The sequence below is a fragment of the Oppia nitens genome, unplaced genomic scaffold (assembly GCF_028296485.1).
Source record: "Oppia nitens isolate AA-2021 unplaced genomic scaffold, nextdenovo-longstitch-racon4-pilon3 scaffold7_pilon_pilon_pilon, whole genome shotgun sequence".
NCBI classification, from domain to species: Eukaryota; Metazoa; Arthropoda; class Arachnida; order Sarcoptiformes; family Oppiidae; genus Oppia; species Oppia nitens.
Window position 1 is genome coordinate 3,926,245 of NW_026533251.1, and position 23,455 is coordinate 3,949,699.

Sequence of the window (23,455 nt, forward strand, 5' to 3'; positions counted from 1 at the left end):
TTTTTATAAATAATATATATATATATATATATATATATATATATATATATATATATATATATATATATATATAATTGATGATATTAATTTAAATATCATCAACATGTTATTTAAATAATTTTTTGCATTAAAAAATATTTATATCTATTTAAAAGCTAACAGTTTGTTGAAAATCAATATAATGTTAATTGCGTAAAAAATTTTATGATTTTTATTTATTATTAAACAGTATTAAAGTTTAATCAAATAATTAGTTTCTTTGGTTTTTATGTTATTTGTTTTATTTATTATATAATATGTTATTTGAAAAATTTATTTTTACAAATTTTATCCATAATAATTAATATGCTTTTTTGATGTATTGAATATTATAATATTATTGAAATAAAATTTATAAATATAGATGTTTTATTTTCAAAAAAAAGTTGAAAAGTTGAACTATTGAAAAGTTGTATTAAAATTTTGATATATCTTCGGGAACATAGACAAAATGGCGGCCAAAGTACAAAAAATTTTAAGAAAATTTTTTTAAAGTATAGATTTGAATAAAGCATCAAAAATAAGCATAAGAAATATGCCTTAAAATTTTGATATCTCTACAGGAACATAGAGAAAATGGCGGCCAAAGTAAAAAATTTTAGGTAACAATTTTAACGTTTAGAATTGTATAGAGCATCAAAAATAAGATATAATATATCAAAATTATTATTTTATTTTTTTAAAAATGGCGGCAAAGTATGATTTTAGCTGTTTATTTTGTTATACTTAATCATTTAATACCGCACATGTTGTTTATTTTTTCATACTGAATCATTTGATCCCCCACATGACTAAAGTTTGGTTTAATATGTCATACCGAGTCATTCAATACCCTACATGACTAAAGTTGAGTATATTTGTCATACTGAATCATTTGATACCCTACATGACTAAAGTTTAATTTATTTTGTCATTTTACTAAATGACTAAAGTCAACTGACAATTAATTTGCGAAGATAATAATTTATGACGTCAAAGTTTTTTTTTAATAATGCTTTCTAGCATTCTTAACTGGTTTAAATATAAAAATCATATTTAGTGAATTAATGTCGTAATAAAATATGACAATTTTATTGTAATAAATATTTATTAGTTCAATAATTAATGTATTATTATTTTTATAATTAAGTAATTTTCTAAAAAATTTCAACACAATAACAACAATAAGTCATAAAAAATAACTTATAGAAATCATAATTTTATCAAAATATATATATATATATAAGTTTATAATTTAAATAAAAATATATTTATTAAAAAAAATTATTTTTAAACAATAATAAATTATTTTTATGTCTAGTCGTTATAATAATGAAATAATGTATTTATAATATGACAAAAATTTATGAATAAATTATAAAGAAAAAAAATTATATTTTAATATGAATTAATGATATAAAGTTTATTCATGTTTACTATATCATCAGACTATATTATTAAGCAAGGTTTTGGATTTTAGGGGGGGGTCTAGGGGGTCAAATAACTAAAATCTTGAAAAATCTTGAGGCAGGTCTAAGGTGGGGTGTAGATTATTATTGCATTTTAAACGGCAATTTTTTCATAAAATTCAAATATCAAGGGGTGGGGGTCAAAATAAAATTCCCAAATATTCCCTAAAATTATTAATTGGGTCGTTTTTTCTTTGTTATTAAGCGACAATTTTTTCAATTTGATCAAAAAAAAAATCTAATGGGCAAATCTAAAAAATCTCAATCTTAGTGGGGGGGGGGTCATTTGACTTGACCCACTACCCCCTCCTTGCTTGACCCTGTATATATAAATAACAGTATATTATTTATTATATATATATATTTAGCTAATATTTACTAACTATAAATAGTAAAAATTAAGATTCTAGTATTAAACTAATAATATTTTCAATAGAAAAAATTTGTTTTAAAATAAAAATTATTTATATAAAATATACTGTATATACAGTATATACATATTATAATATATACAGTCTATTTTAATTTAATCAATTATGTATTATGCTTAAAGTTACTCCTAGGCCAACAACAACAATAACTGTGCAAACACATGGAGGCAATCAGCACCCGGAACCGTGTGGACAGCAGTCTAGTAAGTCTAGCCAACAATTACCAGTAATTAAAAATCATGGTTGGCTTATGAGCTACTGGACCCGAAACTATTTGGATGGTTTACATACTGGTGCCCAAAAATTTTGTCCACCACTGGCCCGTACGTTTGTCTGGTGCAATGTTTGTTTTGTTATCCGATTTATTATAGTGGCCATCCAGTTGTCCCATACATCCAATCGCCTACATGTTTATTTGGGTACATGGGCACTGTACACGGGTGGTCCGGCTATCTATACGGAGGTATTGGTAATGTTGAGGGTTGTCGGACAAATGCAAATGTTTTACTACTGTATTTGTCGACCGGTTACTGAATATCAATGGCTAACTGTTTTCCGATTTCTCAATAGAAACAATGTTCAAGGTTAGTTAGCTAATTATTATTATTATTAGGTATTACTGTATTTATCATTATTATTATTATTTGTTAATTTATTTAGTCTAATACTTGACTAAATAAATAAATAAATAAAATTTTTATATTTTCTTAATTTTTAACTAAATAATTTAATAAACAATTAGATAATTGATAAATTATTTTATTTTCTATATTAAAAATTATCTAATTAATTATATGTTATGTTTTTCGTTTATTTGTTAAATATCATGTTACTAATAGATGGCGAAAATAGTGTAACAGCAAAACAATTAGGACTGTGTCCTGGGTACATTATCAAATTGACAAAACGGGCTAAATTTGCCCTGGGCCAATGCTATCAATATTATTGGCAAGGTTCATTTACATTTATGTTTATTACATTTTACCAGTTCTATTCCAACTACAATCTAGTTGACCTAATATTATTTGGCATACCCTGGTCAATTATCTGGTGTCTATGGTGTATGATGGGCTGTACGTTTGCCTACTGGGGACCTGGCTATTTCTATATAAATTGCTATTATTTGAAATTGAAATATGCAACAATCAATGATAAAAATGGCCAAGCTAGTATCTAATTATCATAAAGAAAATAATACTAACTGTCAAACTAATCGGTAAACTTAATTGTACAAGTTTATATTTATAATTATTATTTATATATTATTATATAATTATGAAATGTAATTTATATGAATTTTTAATATTAACTAATAATAATTTAAATATTTTTTTTTATTTATATTGTAACGGCATTGCTATACATATAGCGGGAAACAATTGCGCAATCTATTGCTAGAACATTCAAAGCTATGTCGTCACTTAGGGGTAATCAATAAATTTTGGCGCAAATATTTGACAATAGTATTCTATAATTTCATGATGGTTGTTTGCCTATTACTTTATTTTGTATTAATGGTTGATAGTACCTGGTACATACGTATAGCATTTACATATGTATTTTCAGCCCATTTCGGTTTATTGCAAATAATTACTTATTCGACTACAATTGTTTGGCGCGAATCTAATGAAACCTATAGATTGTTAATGAAAATTGGCATGGTCAAATTCAAATTGAATACTAAATTTAAGGTAAATGATTTTGTTTGATTAATTATTTATTTTTAATTCATTATTTATTTTTAATTCATTATTTTTAATTCATTATTTATTTTTAATTCATTATTTATTTTTAATTCATTATTTATTTTTAATTCATTATTTATTTTTAATTCATTATTTATTTTTAATTCATTATTTATTTTTAATTCATTATTTATTTTTAATTCATTATTTATTTTTAATTCATTATTTATTTTTAATTAATTATTTATTTTTAATATATTATTTATTTTTTCATAATTATTTAATAGTTATTTGTAAATAGAAATTATTTTTATGTTTCTAAAAATTGACATGATGTATTACTAAATATATATATTTTTAAAAAAATATATATAATAATATAAATATTACTTAAATAGTGGATGCAATACACTGAACGTCTCAAAGACAATCGCGAGGGTTTCTATCTAATAACCGGCCAATTACTACATGTGCTTACATTTCAAGAGGTTATTATTATTAATATTATTACTTATAATAATTAGTATTTAATTTTTTATTTATTAATTTATATTTTATAGGTCACGGAAAATTTGTATAAATATTTTCTGCTATTTGTTGATAATCAAAAAAATTTTGCTTAAATACAGTATAAATATATTATACTATAAAAAATAGTAATCATTGCTTACAAATATGTGATAAAATTTTTTAAATCAAATATATGATACTTTATTTTCTTTAATTTGTTTAAATATTTATAATATTTATCTAAAAATTAATAATCTATAAATAATATTTGTGGTTATTTTTATATTATAAGTGAATTTAAAAATAACTATCAAACAAAAATAATTTACTGTATAACTTATAATTAATATTTTATTATTTTCAATATATTAATTAATATTATTATTAATTACTGTACTCAATAACCTTCAAAAATACATCATAATTATATTTATATCTTAATATAGCAACAAACTAATGTTTAATATACTGTACTGTATAAATCATAATTATTATCAAATAATATTATGATTAAAAAATAACCATAATAATTGTTAAATAAAAATAATATAAATTTTAAAAATAATTTTTTTTTGCTTATTGCAATTGACTTTATGATAAACAATTACAGTAATTTTCCAAGTAACAATATGTATTAAATTACATGATAATAAACATAATATTGTATATTATATATACAATAATATAAATGACCATGGTACATGTAGGTAATTGAACTTAGTGTGTTTGTATATAAATAATTATTTACAATATTAAATAATAATCTATTTTTTGGCTTATGTTATACAGTAGTTTTGCTAGTAATTTTATCAAACTGTATAGAATTTAAGCTAGGTAATATATTTACTTTTTCTATAATATACGATATAATATTTTTTAAAAATAATTAATTAATTTGTATGATATAATAATTTTTATTACCATAGAAATTTATAAATTTAATAAAATAATATTTTTTATTTAGTTAATAGAGTTAATAGTAAATATTAATTGTTTAATTAATTGTAAGTTTAAGTGCCGAAAAAAATAATTATTTAATTTATATTTCAATGCGTAAATGTTTTATTATTATTTTATAAACTAGGTGCATTTATAATGATAATAATAATAATAAATTTTAGACTGAAATATAAAAAAATATATTAAGTTTATTAAAAATAATTTGTTAAAATATTATTTGTTGTGAATCTAAAATTTTTATTTATATATATTATTATAATTTATTATAATTTATATTATAATTAATATGCGTGAATATTGTCTATTTGTCATTTAAAACTATAGAAAATATTTATTTTTTAAATATAAAAATTAGGTTATATTTATTTTGTCATATAATATCTCATATTAATCTTATATAATAATTTTTAATAATAATATATTATATTTACAGTATATATATATATATTACTGTATGATATATCATTTACGTAATTTTTACAATATAACTGTAGTAAATAATTTTATCTTATAGTTTTAATATTTTACTTAAAATAAATTTTATTATAAATAGGTATAAATATAATTTATTAGACCAATTTAGATTTTTTTTTTTTTTACTATAATATCATTTTGATTTTATAAAAGTTATTTAAAAAAAATTATATAATTTATATAAATAAATTTATGACATTTATAAATATTATAATATTTGTAGACTAATTTTTAATAAATTAGTTATTACTAACTTTTATATTACAGTATTTTCTATCATTCATAAACTATAAATTTAATAATAATTCAAAAATAATAATGTTTGATAATTACTAATAATAAAATGACAATTATTATGACATAATAAGCATTTTTATTTTTTTCGTGAGTATTTTGAATATTATTTAACATTTTGTTCAAATAACTATAATATTAACTAATTACAGGAAACAATAATATTGTAATCAATTATTATATAATCAATATTTTATAATAATGTTTATTAGTTTATTATTTGTTATTATTATTTATCATATTTTTTATTTACATATAGTGAAAATTGTCATCAAATAAAATCAATGTCCAAAATCAAAATTAAAACAACCCGTATCCTCCCGGAGCCAATTGACGAACTAATTACTGAACCACCGGTGCAACGGCGGCGGCCATCAACCGAAACACTAGTAGCCAAGGTGCTCAAATATCAAGGTGGTTTTATTGGCTACTGGACCCGAAACTATGGCCAAGCACTGCGCGAACGTGACCGATCATTTTATCCGCGTCTATGGCGGGCTTATATGTGGTTTAAATTTTTGATGCTATTCCGTATTCTCAAATGTTTTTCCGTACTGCTGGACCAACCAGTTATTGACCGCCATGCTAGAATACATGTCTACCTGGGTACATTTTCATTGTATATGGGCGGTCCGGCACTGTATACGGAAATTGTGGCCCTATCGTGGACAGTCAGTGTTTTCATACTCTACCACTACTGTGTTTGTCGACCAGTAACCGAGTTTAGCTGGCTAACTGTATTCAACTATTTGAATAGGGATAATATACAAGGTAATTTTGTAATTTAATACATTTGATACAATAATTAAAGATAATATTAATAATCATTAGTAAAATAATATAAATAATTGTTTTAATATATATATATAACTAATAATTATTATTATAAAACTGTTTTTCATATTATTACAAAATATGTTTACTTTTTTTCGTTGACCCCCTTCCCCCCAAATAATTATCAGATATTTCACAATACGTCAGTGCAAAACAATTAGGTCTGTCCAGTGACTATCTGAGCAAATTGGAGAAGCGCACCAAAATAGCCTTTACAATGGCCGACCAATATATTTGGCAAATATTTGGCGGATTTATGTTCATCACAACCGTCATCTACTTTATTAACTATACTACTGTCGACTTTTTCCTATGGGGTCTACCCTGGGTTATACTATGGGGTATATGGACGTGGACAGGGGTATTGCCTGTCTACTGGTTGCCGGCATATTTCTATGTTATGTGCTATTATATAAAACTACGGTTGGCTATTGTTAATGATAGACTAGCGGCACTGTTAGGCAAAAATCTAAATGATAAATCAGAAATGTAAAACATACATAAATATAATAATATATAAAAATGAACTAGTACCAAATATATAATTAATTATTATAACTTTTTTTTAAAAAAAAATTATATTATAAAAAAAATATAGGGATAGATATATGCGTGACTTATTACACGAGCATTCAATAATATGCCGACAAATACTGGTGGCCAACAAATATTGGCGCAAATATTTGACCATAACTTTTGTATGCTATACAGTCATCATATGTTTTCTATTGTTTTTCTTGACCTACGCCCAGGTACCCTGGTATACCTATTTGCAGTATGGGGTCATATTTTCAGGTCACGCAGTATTGCTTACAATAATTACCTATTCATCGACAATAGTTTGGCGCGAGTCTAACAAAACGTTTAAATTGTTAATAAAATTTAATAACATAACGATTACACTGAATACTAAGCTCAAGGTTAACACAAAAAAGTTAATTTTTTAGTTTTATTTTACTATTTTGTTTGTTATTATTATTTGTTTGTTGTATTTAAAACTTATTATTATTAATATCTATTTAGTGGATGCAATACATTGAACGGATTAAAGTCAATCGCGAGGGTTTTTATCTAATAACCGGCCAATTATTATCAGTTTTGACGTTTCAAGAGGTTAGCAATTAGTTATATTTTTTTGATAAATATATTTTATATAATATTTTATTTTGTTTTTATTTAAAGGTTTTAGAAAATTTGATCAAATATTTTCTATTACTTATTGAAAATCAAAATAATTTTAACTAATGTCTACACACATATAAAAAAAAACATTTATTTAAATAATGTATTAGTCGATGAATATATGATTATAATTTTTTTGTATATAAATTAAATATACAACTATTAACTTTATATATTGTATAATAGTATATTTTTATAAGTTATAAATATAACACTGTATACATATTGCACTTTTAAAACACATTTTTAAAATATGGATAAATATATAGATTAAAATATAATTTTATTGAATTTGCATTTTATTTTATTTATTTAATAATATTACTATATCACTTATTTTATTTTAGAAATATTATTTTTACAACAAAAATTAGTAAAAACACAAATTAAATATCATTAATTTAATATTTCAATTTAACTTAAAATATTTCATCATTTAATGTCAATATTTTAGTTTAATTATTTACAATTACATAACATTCAATAACTGTAATATTGTATACTATAAATATATGTTAACTCTATAACTAATATAATACAGTAAATAAATACTATTTAAATATTAAAATTTTATTTTTTATATAGTTTAACTTATTTGTAGTATATTTTATTACTATTACTAATATACAGTATACCGGTATTTTAATATTAATGTTGTAACTAAATGTCTAATTATATCAATAACAGTTGTTATGTGTGTCAATAATCAATTGTTTCAATCAATGAATTATTTTTTTTGTTTAAATTTAAAGGTCTACTAATTAATACATAATACTCTTTATATAACTAAAATTTTTGTAATTTATAATTGTAGTAAAAAAACAAGTAATCAATATTTCCTTTTAAATTAAAATTATAATTAGCAGACAATACTACTAAAATAACTACTAAATTATATAACATTAATAAATTGAAGGTCAAATTTTTTGTCTAAATATTTTTTTGTATTATAATTAACACTACTATTGGGATATCTCAATGTTTATAGTTATGAAATTAAATAAATATTTGTAAATATTATATATTGTATATAACTTACATAACTTATATCATAATATTCACATTTATTTTTTGACATATTATTGTTTTATAAACATAATCTACTATTTTAAAAATAAAATAATTTTTTTTAATCAGATATAAAATTTTTAAGATTATAAATTTTTATCGATTGTAACTATTTATTATATTATTTTTAAAATTATATTGATAATATTGTATTTTATAAATTATTATTATTACATATGATTAATTTTATTTGGTGCTTAATCTACAGTAGTGTATCGATAATATATTTTGTCTATTTTGTGACCACATATATATGTAATTACAATAGTTGTTACAACTATAAACAAAACAATAAATATAATGCTCATATTATCTAAATGATTAATAAAAACTATTATTAAACTATCTAAACATATATTAATTTATAATTTTTTAAACTGTAAATAAATGGCTAATATAACTACTACTGCTACTACTACTACTGCACCTCAACTACCGGTGCAATATATGACTTACTCGTTACTGGCACTGGTGTTACAGCGCGACGCCCGACATCGGTCACAGTGCGAGCGGCGTGAATGGCTGGACAGATATCACTACATTGTTGTCGGCTCGGGTTCGGCCGGTGCTATTGTGGCCAAACGGTTGGCCGAAGAAAACAGTCGTGTCAACGTTTTGCTACTTGAGTCGGGCGGTGCCGGCGACCTGAGGACTGACATACCAACAATGTATCCCTGGTTGATGGGAACGGACTACGACTGGAACTACATGTCAGAACCTCAGCAACACATGGGTTTAGCTTATGTAGATCGTCGACAAACAGAGCCCAGAGGTCGGTTAGTGGGCGGCAGTTCGGCCATCAATTTTTTGGTATACAATCGCGGCAATCGTCGCGACTATGACCGCTGGGACAGGGAGTTCGGGGCAAAAGGTTGGAACTATGACAGCGTTTTGCCGTTTTTCATAAAAAGTGAAAACAATACGGACAGTGATGTAGTTCGAGCCAACCCTGGTATGCATGGAACAGATGGCCCGATAGGTGTAAGCTCTATAGCAGTGGCAGCGACGCCGCTCGATAGAGCACTAGTAGCCTATCAGCAGGTGCTCAACGATTTAGAACTGGAAACGATTGATCTGAATGGCCCGAAACAGTTGGGCACTGGACTAATACAGTTTACCATCAAAGATAACCTGAGAAGCAGTACGGCCAGTGCCTATTTGATGGACAATGTAGATAACCTGCATATACTATGTCGGGCACACGTAACTCGGGTACTGTTTTCCGGCCGCACAGCTATTGGTGTAGAATTTGTACGCTATGGCCAAAAATATAAAGTGTTTGCCGATTTTGAGGTCATACTGAGCGCCGGTATGTATAAAATACAGTATAATATATTAAAAGCTAGAAATACATTACTGTATATACTCTACTATTTTATTATGATATAATATTGTTGTCTGTTATTGAAACAGTTATGTTAATTAATGTCAAGGTTTTTGAGAAAAAAAAACAATTATTGTCAGTGTGTGAGCTCAGGCATCACTTGTATTTTAAAGACAATTATGTGTTTTACATAGAAATATATATATACTGTATATATGATATATAATAATAAATAATTGTCTAATATATTTAATATAAACACAAAATCATTTACAAACAAACAAAAAATTAATACATTTTATTATACGATTGCTTTTATACAATTTATTATATGATGAAACAATCGTATAATAAACTTTATTAATTTTTTGTGTGTTTGTAAATGATTTTGTGCTTATATTTATGTAATATATTGTTGTTGATTAACTACAGGTGCCATAGGATCTCCGCATCTGCTGATGCTGTCAGGCGTTGGACCCAAAGCTCATCTCAAATCACTGGACATACAGTGTGTGGCAGACCTACCGGTTGGCGATCATCTAAAAGATCATATAGTCGTACCGTTTTATTTCCTGTTGGCCAACGACACAACTAACAGTAGTACAGATAGTTTGCTGCCTCCTGATCTAACTGGCCAACATGTGTACGACTTTTTTGCCAACCAATCGGGATCGCTCATACAGTTTCCCAAAATGTTGACCTACTATAGTACCAGTTTGAACAAAGAGCCCGACTATCCGGATACCTGTATCTATTCGTGGATCGAAAACTATTTGAACGATCCCCGAAAAATGGCCGCCAGTTTTGATAGGTCAGTGCGTGCGGACTGGGAGTCATATTATCGCCAGTTCCACAATAGACGATACTTTTATGCGGCAGCCAGTGTTGTACGGATCAACAGCAAGGGATACGTTAGGTTGCGATCGACCGATCCGTTTGAGAGTCCACTGATTGATCCGAAATATTTGTCCGACAAACGAGATCTACAGGCGTTTGTAGAGATAATTAAATTTTTCTACTATATTGTTGAAAAAACACAATTTTCACGCTATGTTGTTTTGCCCAGGTAGTTTTTTGTTTGCATGTTTGTTTGTTAGCTAAATAGATAAGCAAATATAATAAAATAATAATAGTTTAATAAATGATAGTCAACTTAAACGTTATTAAAAAAAAAGTTATAATCAAATAAATATAGTTATATTTATAATAATACTAATTTATTAAAATATAGCAATAATAAGCAAAATATATAATAGTATTTTTTATATTTTAGTCTATAATCAATAATTTTATTATTGACTACAATAGAGAGAAAACTATATATACAGTATATATATTTATTTATTTTACTATTTATATAAAATATTTTATCACTTAAGTTATTATTTTAGTATTATGAAAAACTTTATATACAATATATTTAATTAATTTTATTTAGACCAATACCTGGCTGTAAATACTGTTACGACCGGCCATTGCATGAGTGCGACACATATATTACATGTCTGATCCGTCAGATAGGTCTACGTGACTATCATTTGGGTGGCGCCTGTCGTATGGGTGATCCCAAGCGCGACGACACAGTACTGGACGACAAACTAAGGGTAAAGGGTGTCCATCGTCTAAGGGTTGTCGACTCATCTGTAATGCCCGATATGGTCAATGCCAACACACAGGCCGTATCGATGATGATCGGCGAAATGGGCGCCCACCTAATCAAACAGTATAATAGGCCGGCGCTCAACAATCAGATAAGTCAGAGTAGTTAGAGTTGACTGTAAAAACATTTAAAACTATGATATTATTATTTAAAATATTGTATAATATTATAAATATTTGTAAAATATTTTTTCCATGAATGTGTAAACTAATTAATAATCTATAGTATTAAAGCTTAATAAAAACATAAATTATTAAACTTTGAACTAATTTAATTAAAAAATTAAAACTACTTAAAGAATATTACTTATCTATAGATTAATTAATTTTAATTTATCTCATAGATTGTACTCATAAAATATATTTAAGTTTACTTTTTAAAAAATAAATTATTTGTTTTAACATCTATAATATTTAGTTAATATTTAATAATAAATTCTTATATCAATTTTATTATGCATATGATTTTTAATTAAAACATTAAAAATCATTTTTTTAATAATTATTTATTAGAAATAATTTAAATTAAACTTAGTATTAATATTCATTAATAGAATATATGATACATTCATAGATTAATTAATTTTCTACATTTATAACCTAAAAAAAAATAAATAAATTTTATTTAACAATTAGCTATTTTAGTACTTTTAATAATTATTATATATTATTATTATAGTAAATGATAATTTGGGTCATAATTAGCTATAAGTATCAAAGTACTGATTATAATTATGCCACCAATCAATGGGATCCAATCAAGCGATATATTGAATATCATAATATCCCAAACAATTGACAGAACAATACTAATTAATGGTGAAGCCATAGTTATTAATCTACCGGTGCTTTCAATATCATCATCAATAATATTATTATTATTATCATTAGTATAATTATCGTAAATTATTGACTGGAATATATTTTCCAATACACCACACATTGAAGCCAATACTAGAAACAACCACTGATTGGTACCGGTAGGCAATCGCCAAGTGCCGAAAAGTGTCGACATAACTGTTGCCAATACTAACAGTGCTAAAAATCGCCACATGTTTATTGTAGTCAACGGTGTGTGCTGTAGTCTACGGGCACTAATTGTGGCCATTGCCGCAGCTATGGCACCGACTATAGTCAGACCAATGCCCAGTGCTCGGTCATCAGTCAGATTATCTACCAGTTCATCATTAGTGTAGCCAAAAATAAATACCGGTTTGGCCACTACTATCATACCCGTAATGCCAATCAAACATATGATAATCTTATGTTAAAATAAAAGCTATTATTATTATTGTTATTATATATAATAATGATAATTAATATAACTATAAATAAGTAGTCAATAAGCACCTGTTGCCAAGTAATAGCTTTACGTAATATAATATAGCCAAATATTATGCCAAATACCGGTGCCGTATAGTACAGTGCTGTCGACTGGGACAACGGTAACAGTCGATAGGACAGGTATAGCGACAACAGTGCTATAGATCCGGTAACTGTACTAATGATTAGATCTATACGTTTAGCTCCCGGTTCGCCAACCAGTGACTGTTTTTTCCATAATATTATTAACAAATTTATTAATAATTGTAAAATAGATCTGTGTGAATTAAATTAATTATAACATTAATACTATTATTTTAAATAATTAAAATTAATTATATTATTTTATTTTATTTATAATAACCTGAATACTAATATTTCCAGTACAGGTAAATCGGTAAGTGATTTAATAAATATTGACGATAACGATACTGATAGTGCACCTATTGTTAACAGATTTATTTTTTTTTTTAAATTAATTTAAATAAAAATTATTATTACTTTTTGTCTTCAATAAATACCTAATATGGAAATGTATAATAAACATCCAGGTACATTGTTGTTATTGTTGTTGTACCATGATGATCTAGTAATACGTTTAATAAATAAACCACTATTTTCATAATCAATTGATGAATATTCTAGTGTATAGTTTTATAGATTTATAAATTACATTTTTTTAAAAATATATATATTTAGTATAGTGTTTATAAAAAATAATGTAATAATTATAAATGTATTATATATTTAATTTTAAACATATTATTATATTTGACTAAATATTAATAATATGTAAAAATAAAATATAGTAATTGCTTACTTATTAAAGGAACTTGATTATAATTTTTATCAATTATAATTGTTGATTCATCCATATGTAATTTATTTTAGAAAAAAAAACAATATTTTATAATAAATTTATCAAAACTAATAAATTTTTAAAAAATAATTACTATACTAGTTTAAGTAAAATATTTTTTTTTAAACTATAATAATCATTATATTAATTAATATTATTTAATTGCGATGACAGTAAGCGACAAAATATTGGTTAAAAAATATAAATGTATTGACAGTTATTTAAGTGTTGCAAAGTTCACAGACAACAAGTAATCTTTAATCAATTATTTTTTATTTATATCTTAATATTTTTATCACAATTTTTTTTATTTGGTTGTCATGTGTGCAGTCTGTTTGTCTGAATTGGTAAAAAATAAACTAAAATAAAAAAAAAAGTTTTTTTCGTTATCAAATTTATTTTTTTATTTTCATTCATTCAGTTTATTAACGTTTAATCAATTTTATAATTATACCTTTTATTTTATTTAGTGATAATTATTAATAGATTAACAGTTTTTACAGTATTATACTCTATATATATATATATATAAATTATATATATATATAGTTTAAAATGCTAGTAATTTATAAATTATAGATTTATTTAATAATTAATTATTATAATAAATTTATATATATTATTTTAGCAATTTGTTTATTAATAAATAAAATTGTAAATATTATTTTTTGTTTGTTTGAAATAAATGTCATTTACACAAGTTAAATGATTTCAACAACAACAAAAAATAATTATATTATATATTTTTTATACATTATATAATATACACAATTAAATACTGTATATAATTATAGTGTACTTATTGTATAAAAATTGTTATAAATAAAATATTTACGCTAAATATAATAATAATGTTAATACAGTAATACATAATAAAAAATTAGTCACAAATATATTAATTAAAATTATTATTAAAAAAATAATAACAACAACAAAAATCATTATAAAATACAAACAAAATTATAATTAATTAAAAATATATATTTATATAAATTATATAATCAATAAATAAAAAATATTTAGCTATTTATTTTTGTGTTACATTAGGACCGTTTGGCGAGCCATCGATAGCCACTTCAAACTGATTATAATATAACTGATTCCTATGTTTATAATCAGTGATACTGTCGTAGTATTGGTCGGCATATCTGTCGGCAAACGGCTTTCCCAGCGTTTCCTCGCTATCGTAGTAGTCGTCCGACATTTCCCGACAACGACAATAACAACAACAATAGCTTGAAAGTCGGCTAAACGTTTCGGGCGACTCGTGTCGCCACTTGTCCACTGCCAGCAACAGTATACATGATGTAATAATAGTGGCGCCCAATAGGGACAGCCATTCGATGGTCTCACCCAATATTACGGCCTCCCATACGAAAGTCATGACCACTGTCAGCGTACGGGTAACGGAAACCGGTCCGGCATTTTCATACTGCATGGCTTTCGATACAAAATACTGGTCACCTACACCAAACACACCGACACCAATCAACAATCCCCAGGTATACCAACCCCAAGGCATTACCAGTGCGTCCAATGCAAACAATATAATCAAAGTGACAACAATAACTACCAGTGCGTACCACATAACAATAACGGGTACGGGTGTCGACTTTAGTTTACGTAGTGTTATCATACTGAAAGCACCCGATAGCGAACTGACCACTGCCAGGACAGTACCGAGTAGTCGCTGGTCGTACACTGTATCCGCTTGAGACCCGAATATGAATTCCGGCTGAGCAATGACCACTACGCCGACCAGTGTGACCAAACCGGCTACTGCCTGAAGCCACGACAGTAGCTCCCGAAGCATAAAATAGGCAAATATGGCCACAAATACGGGTGAGGAAAACTGTATGGTCGACGCATCGGCCAACGGCATCATCCGATAGGCGACAAACACTGTGGTCAGTGTTATTGTTCCCGATATACACCGTAAGGCCAGATACATGTGATGGCCGTCGGCCGGCACTATACTATAGCCTCTCACTAACACTAGAAATCCGAATGATATGAATTGAAATGTTGACCTAAAATGTATAATAATATTGTATTATTTAAATTATTTAAATTAAAACTATGATTGAGATAATTATTTTAAAAATTATTGTAAAAAATATTTTTTTATATTTTATTTTTATGCTTTATCATGTAGTGAAAAACAAAATAATAATTATTTGTTTTAATTAAATTTATATTATAAATATTGTTTAATAGTAATTGTATAATAGATATTGTTTTTTAAATAAATTATTTTAATAATAGCATAAAAATAATATTTTTCATTTAATAATTGTATAATAAGTGTGATAATATTTAATTAAAATATGAATTATTTTAGTGTCATCAGTATACCTCGTGTAATTTTAATTTGAAATAATTATATTATTATTATTATTATTACTAATAATTGTTTTACTAATCAATTCATTATCATTTCAACTAATCTATTAATTTTTATTTTATTTTTATTATCGTCAGCAAAAAATATTGGCCTCCTTTACGTCAATATGTGAATAATCTTATAGTACTCTTAAAAATTATAGTTATTTTTAGATTATTTAAAAATATTGATTATAATTTTCAGTATAATACTGAAACAGTATTTATCAATATTTTAAAAATTTGATAATATATTAATATTTAGTTTGTATGTGTAAAACATTGTTTGACGTTAACAGTGTGTTTGTTTGTTTGTTTAACTAGTAATAACCGGTAAACTATTTAATAATTTTTAGTTTTGTTATTAAATTGATAATTAAAATTTGATTACCGGTAACTTTAAAATTGATAAATTTTTAAATAAAATTATAATCTTGTAATTTTTTTTTGTTAACAATAATTATTATAGCTAAAAATTATAGTTAAAAAACTGATAAACAAATATAATAAATTAAATTTTTAAGAAAATTTTAAGAATATAAATTTTAAGAAAAAAAAAATTCAAGTAGAGAAAATTAATATATAAATATTTATTTTTTTATCTAATTATTGATATTAATAATTACATAATTATATTTTATATTATATATACACACAGTACAGTATTTCCTATTTTCATAAAAATATCAATATATTATAAATTATTATTATTAAGTGGTTATTGAAAATGAACTTAATTTTTATCCCTATTAAGTGGTTTGATGTCTGACATTGAAAACAAACCGGTAATACATTTAAAATAAAATAAATATTTTATTTTTTTACTAGACGTTCAATGTTTGTTGAATTCATACAATTATTTAAAGTATATATAATATAAATTATATACATATATAAGTAATAAGTATCGATATCATTAAAAATTATCAATTAATAAAAATAAAAAAATTAATACCTAATAAGCAATATCTCCAATGAGTGCAATGCAGGTAATAGGTTGACAATAGCCGAGCCCAGGGAGTAGCAGAGCACAGACATAAATGCCAAAAATATGCCCAGTGCTGGTATATGGCGTCGCTTTTGAGGCTCATTAGCGGCGGTCAGAAGATTGGTCTCCGATTTGTAGGTCACTGTCAATGCCGTCGACGACGCCAGCGATGCTACCGACGGCGCCCGAGAGTTATGGCCCATCGTTGAGCCGGTCATTGAATTATTTGCATTCATATCTGACGACTGGTGTTTCTCACTGACCTCCCTGTGCTTGTCGTTGTCATCACATATGGTTTGGTATGAGCTGTTGTTGTTTGATTTGGACATCAGTTTTGTTGACTTGAATTTTGGATGAAATGGTGATAACAATCGTGACGTCTCCTCTTCTTCATCGCTGATAATATCGACTTTTGTCATAATTTTTATTTATTATTATCAGTATTTAGTTAATTAAATATTTATACACACAATATATATAATATATAAATACTGTATTTAATTAATATAATTAAAATACAGTTATTTTTTAAAATAAAAAAAATAATTTACTTTAAAAAATAGTTAAACTTTGCCATAAAGTATTATAATTTAATTTTTTTATATATAATATTATACATTAGTATTGTTTGGACAACTCGTATATGAAAATCAAATAAAAGCATTATTTATTTATTATAATATTAACAAAACAAAAAAACAAATATTGAAAATGAGATAATAATATACCGATATATTTATATAGAAATTTGTTTAACAAAAGTCTTAAATACTGTAAATTATTATCATATCTATTAATATGAATTTTTTTCGGAGAGAGAGAGAGAGAGAGAGACTCATAATGTAATGCTAATAATAATATGTATTGAGTGCTTCAAACTTTATCAGTTTTTTTTTGTATACTGTATTTATATGACAAACTAAACTATCACCAAATGTTTGGTACAGTATATATATATTGAAAAAAAACTACAGTTTCACTTGTTTGAAGCACTAGTGATTAAAACAGTATTTTTTAATCAATAATTGATTTATCATATCATTTATTAATAAAAAGAGGCACTCAGTTAGCAGTTAGTATAGGACGTGAATAGGACTGTACAGTACTGTTGCTGATAGACTACTAATATATAATTATAACATATTTTATTATAAAATTAATTTATATGTAAATTTAAATATTTTTATTGTGAATATAGCTAACAACTATTTTTAAAAAAAATATATAACTTAAAATAAAAACATTTTTTAAAAAACTTTTTTAACTTAAATTAATTACACAGTTTGATGTAGAAAATAAAATAATTAAAATCAATTTATGATTTAAGAAAAATTCTAATAAATATAGTAAAATAAAATTTTACTAAAATATTTCAATTATAATTAAAGTAATTGTTTTTTTAAAATTATTTTTTGGTTTGTCTATGAAGTAAAATATTTTATATTTTTTAGCAATATTTGTTTGTATCAGTTGTCGAAATAACAATTGTCTTACATTTATATGAACTATATTTTTAAATTGATTTAAAAAAGATAGTTATTATCAAACATTTTGCAACAATTACTGTAATCACATTTGATTTTAGGATTCAATTTATTGTTCGTATGTTATAAGTGTTGTCGTAAACAATGATTTGTTGTAAAACTTTTCAAAACACTCATTGACTAAACAAACAAATCGTTTATTACATAAATGTTTAAATTTATGTTTAATTAAATCAATTTTCTGACTAAAAGTTTTGTCGCAATATTCGACATCACATTTAAATAATTTGTAATTCAGACGAACAATAATTTTGTTGTTTTGTTTGAAACAGTATATGAATAACACATTCAATGCATTCATAAAATACATGATAAAGTATTGATGAATTTTTTAAAAAAAAATATTCATAAATTAGATTATTAATAGTATAATGTTTCGTATCAAACATATAATACTTTTACTAGATTTTATAAATTAATATTATAGTCAATATAAAAAAGTACAGTTTGCTAATGTTGTATAAATATAATATTTTTATAATATATTAATATTACAGACTACAGTATTAATATAATTATTTTATTGATATAAACTTTTAAAAAATATCTTAATGTAATATCATATAATAATATTGAATAAGTAAAATTTCTAATCTATATAAATAAGTAATTACATAAACATATTAATATATATATATATATATATATTTAAATGTTTAACAAAAATTTATTAAATCTATTTAAGGTTTAAAATAACTCAATTGCATGAATGTGTTCATCGATGTTGTCTTAAATAAATTGTTTGCCACAGTTGTCGTCGACATTGCATTTATAATAATTTTAAACCCAAAAAATGTTCAACACTTTTGTGTCTATTTAATGAAGATATGTATGTAAATAGTTTGTCACAATTGTTATAATCGCATCGGTATTTCGGTTCAATTGAATGGTTGCGTAATATGTGTTGTCGTAAACAATGATTTGTTGTAAAACTTTTCAAACACTTTTTCACTGAACAAACAAATAGATGTTTAGATAAATGTAATAATTTATGTCTTTTTAAATGAATTTTCTTATCAAATGTTTTATAACAATAATTGATATCACATTTGAATTGGTTTTGTAGTGAATGTACTCTATTTTGATGAACAGTTAAGTTATATTTTTGAGTAAAACTTTTAAAACAATTATTACATTTAAATCGTTTCATTAAATGAATACTAGATTTATGTTTAATTAAGTTTGATTTATTATAATATGATTTATTACAATCATTTACATCACATTTGAATGATTTAACTGATGAATGACTCAATTGATGTGAATATAAATTATATTTAGTTTTAGTTTTAAACCAACATTTAGGCCAAAAACATGTAAATCGTTTGTTTTTATTCAAACGTATTTTATTATCTATAATACAGTCATAATAATTAATAAATATTTTTAATGATTTATTACAACAATTTGTTTCAATATTTTTAGTATTTTCATTAAAGTTGTGTATAATAAGTATTTCACAAAATTTGTAATTAATTTGTTGTAAATTTGTTGTCAAACTTTTTAATTCATTGAATTTATTTAAATTGCTTTTCAATTCATTTAATCTCTTACTTATTGAACACATTTTTTTTGATAATTTTTAATAATTTAGTAATTTTTTTCAATCCATACAATAACACTAAATAAAATATTTAGTTAGTTTCAAGATATGCAAACAATTACTAAATATATTACTGTTTTATTTTAAATATTTCTTTTTATATGATGTTATTTATATTACCATTATTTACATTAATTACACAACATTAGTATAAATATGTTTAATATATTATATACTGTACTAATAAATTTATATGTATTACTTTTATATCATTAGTTTTCAAATAAATAATTTTGAAGTCAATGAACTAAAAAATAAATCAAATCAACTTTATTTAAAAATAAACAAAAAAAATGTTTTATTATTATTTTACTTATTATATCATAAAACTCATTACTGTTTAATTAGCTAAAATTATTTATTTATTTTGTACCAATTGAACACATTTTCAAACTACTAATTATATGAATAATTTGTATGCTTTTATATATACGTATATTTCTATAATACTATAATAACATTTTAATAGTTTTATAAACAAATTTAATAAAATAATTTGTGTGTCAAATGTTTTTCAATATTTTATTATATAAAAGCAATTAATTTTTAAAAAATATTTATATAGCCATTTTGTATGTAATATTATTATTGCTTTATATCAATTAATGAGAAAACATTTTTTTAAATATAAAAACTTAATCAGATAGTGATAGATAATAATGTTTTTTTTGTGTCAATAAACTAAAAGCAATATACTAAAAGCTAACTAAATTAATACAATATATAATATTTCATAATTATAGAAATAATATATAAATAATATTTAAAAATATTTTTTGTTATATTTAAATTCAATAAATTTTATTATAATTTTTTTTAAAATTTTGTTTATTATTTTATAGAAAATATATTACAAATTAATTACATTTATTTTTTTTAATTTTTAATGTAATATTCATTAAATATAACATTAAATTTTAGCAACAATCGTCAAATCAATAATATTAAATATATGTAACTTTATTTTACATCAAATATATGAGATATTATTTTTATTAACTGTGTCTTTGTTGATGTCCTATAAGATTAGATTTATAAGTGATAGTTTTGTTGCAATAATTAACATTAAATTCAAATGATTTCAAGTTTTTCATATGAATAGTAAACTCAAGGTAAACTTTATTTAAAATCTTTTGTAACAATTATTATAATCACAAGTAAATTATAGATTTCGAGGAAGTTATCGGTGTTTGCATTGAATAAAAATATTATTTAGAAAATAATTTTTGCAACAAACAAATTGTTTAATATTAAAGTCTAATAATATGTATTAATATCTACAAAAAATGTCTCATAATATTATTGATAAAATAAGGCTAAAAATGTATATTAAAAAATACATTAAAATTTATTTTAGTAATTTTTAGCAATAATTTAATTGCAGTTATTTATAGTAAGTATTTTAAAAAAACTAATTATTAATTAAATTCAAATTTTTTATAGAAATTTTTTCAATCAAAAAAAAAAAATAAATTAAATAAATTAATTAAAATTGGTTTTAAAATAAATCCATAATTAGAAAATAGTTAGAACCGGCTATATAGACAAACTGATATAATTCATAGCTATTCATTGGAAATAAATCATAACAATAGACACCGATTTCGGGTCCCGACAATCGATTTATAAAGTTTTCCACTTTCATGGCCTGAATACGATTACCAGTAGTAGTAGTAGTAGTATTGCGTCCGAAATACCCATACATTATGTCATAAGAGTTGTGTGCTGTTTGACTAATACGGGTGCATATAATGGTCATCAAAATGACTGCACAAAAACAAAATACAGTTATCAGAGCACAAACTGACCGGCCGTACGGCGATATATCGGTTTTGTGTAGTCCGTAGAGTACAACCTGAAAGCCGGGAACAGCCATATAGTAGATAATAAATACAAAGTATTTGATACTGTGATTACAGTCGCGGACAGTTAGCTCATAGTATTTGTGTTCATTAATTGCTCGCCAGAGTCCAGGATAATCACCAGTTTGAATACTGGACTTAATTTTCTGATTAATTTCCCGATATTTTAGTATAAAATAATAGCTAAACCCAACCCATACGCTAACGGCTGTCCAAAGTAGACTAAACATCTGTATTGATAACATAGCTATATTGATGTCCCAGAATATGATGACAGCTAAAGACGAGTACCGACCACCTGACTGAACGTACAGCCATTTGGTTGTAGCAAAGTGTACGCCAGTCATAATAATGACGGCCGGTTTGTAGACAATTTTGATGAACACGCCGACCATTACCGACAATAGTCGGGCAAACTTACGCTTGTTTTCTGCATTTAACGGATATCTAATCTGTTCGGTTTTGATCAGATAGACTGTTTCAAGCATCGGTAGGCTATTGAAACAGTCCTGATAGTTGAGTATCGATCCGCAAGTCCACGTAATAGTTGTCAACAATATGATCCATGTGTTGGTCATCGATTCGTTACCGTATACGTGACCAGTCGGACACAAATACCATCGGACGGTAGGCCTGTTCAGGAATATCTGTGCCAATAGATATCGTAGTGGAAATAGTAGACAAAATAATTTGCTAACAACTATAGCAATATAATAGTTTGTTTTGATAGGCTGTCCACTGGCGTAGTCGTCAATTGTTCGGATGAATACTAAATATTTTCTGCCAAACTTATCGATGCAATTAATACTATCAGTAATTAATTGGTTTGGATTATTATACATTGATTTGAGATATGCCAATAAAGATGCCATTGATTTACTGTATATATATTTTTTATAAAATTAATCTCTAACAATAATTTTAGACAATTATATTATTAGTATAAATATAATTTGAAGTTGAATTAGTAATAGGAAATAGTAGTT

General features: G+C 24.3%; 3 protein-coding genes across 3 annotated transcripts; 2 read left to right on the plus strand and 1 right to left on the minus strand.

Annotated features, from left to right (window-relative positions):
* The first annotated feature begins 6,125 nt into the window (after positions 1 to 6,125).
* On the plus strand, positions 6,126 to 7,760 carry LOC128963716 (uncharacterized). The gene is made up of 2 exons (XM_054310229.1): positions 6,126 to 6,612; positions 7,699 to 7,760. Exons 1-2 carry the CDS (start codon positions 6,126 to 6,128, stop codon positions 7,713 to 7,715), a joined length of 504 nt encoding a protein of 167 aa, XP_054166204.1. The 3' UTR covers positions 7,716 to 7,760.
* A 1,612-nt stretch (positions 7,761 to 9,372) lies between these two features.
* LOC128963717 (L-sorbose 1-dehydrogenase-like) lies at positions 9,373 to 12,018 on the plus strand. Its single transcript, XM_054310230.1, has 3 exons — positions 9,373 to 10,234; positions 10,682 to 11,315; positions 11,688 to 12,018. Exons 1-3 carry the CDS (start codon positions 9,373 to 9,375, stop codon positions 12,016 to 12,018), a joined length of 1,827 nt encoding a protein of 608 aa, XP_054166205.1.
* A 3,099-nt stretch (positions 12,019 to 15,117) lies between these two features.
* Positions 15,118 to 17,879, minus strand: LOC128963718 (solute carrier family 35 member G1-like). Its single transcript, XM_054310231.1, has 2 exons — positions 17,428 to 17,879; positions 15,118 to 16,120 (listed from the first exon to the last, which is right to left on the minus strand). The coding sequence occupies exons 1-2, from the start codon at positions 17,877 to 17,879 to the stop codon at positions 15,118 to 15,120; spliced, it is 1,455 nt and encodes a 484-aa protein (XP_054166206.1).
* Between the last annotated feature and the right edge of the window lie 5,576 nt (positions 17,880 to 23,455).

Excerpts from the sequence above, each read along its gene's own strand:
- LOC128963716 (XM_054310229.1), top strand. The coding sequence starts at position 6,126 with ATGTCCAAAATCAAAATTAAAACAACCCGTATCCTCCCGGAGCCAATT.
- LOC128963717 (XM_054310230.1), top strand. The coding sequence starts at position 9,373 with ATGACTTACTCGTTACTGGCACTGGTGTTACAGCGCGACGCCCGACAT. Across the intron at positions 10,235-10,681 it reads TGAGGTCATACTGAGCGCCG|GTGCCATAGGATCTCCGCAT; the intron begins GTATGTATAAAA and ends GATTAACTACAG. Across the intron at positions 11,316-11,687 it reads CGCTATGTTGTTTTGCCCAG|ACCAATACCTGGCTGTAAAT; the intron begins GTAGTTTTTTGT and ends AATTTTATTTAG.
- LOC128963718 (XM_054310231.1), bottom strand. The coding sequence starts at position 17,879 with ATGACAAAAGTCGATATTATCAGCGATGAAGAAGAGGAGACGTCACGA. Across the intron at positions 16,121-17,427 it reads TTGGAGATATTGCTTATTAG|GTCAACATTTCAATTCATAT; the intron begins GTATTAATTTTT and ends TATACATTTTAG.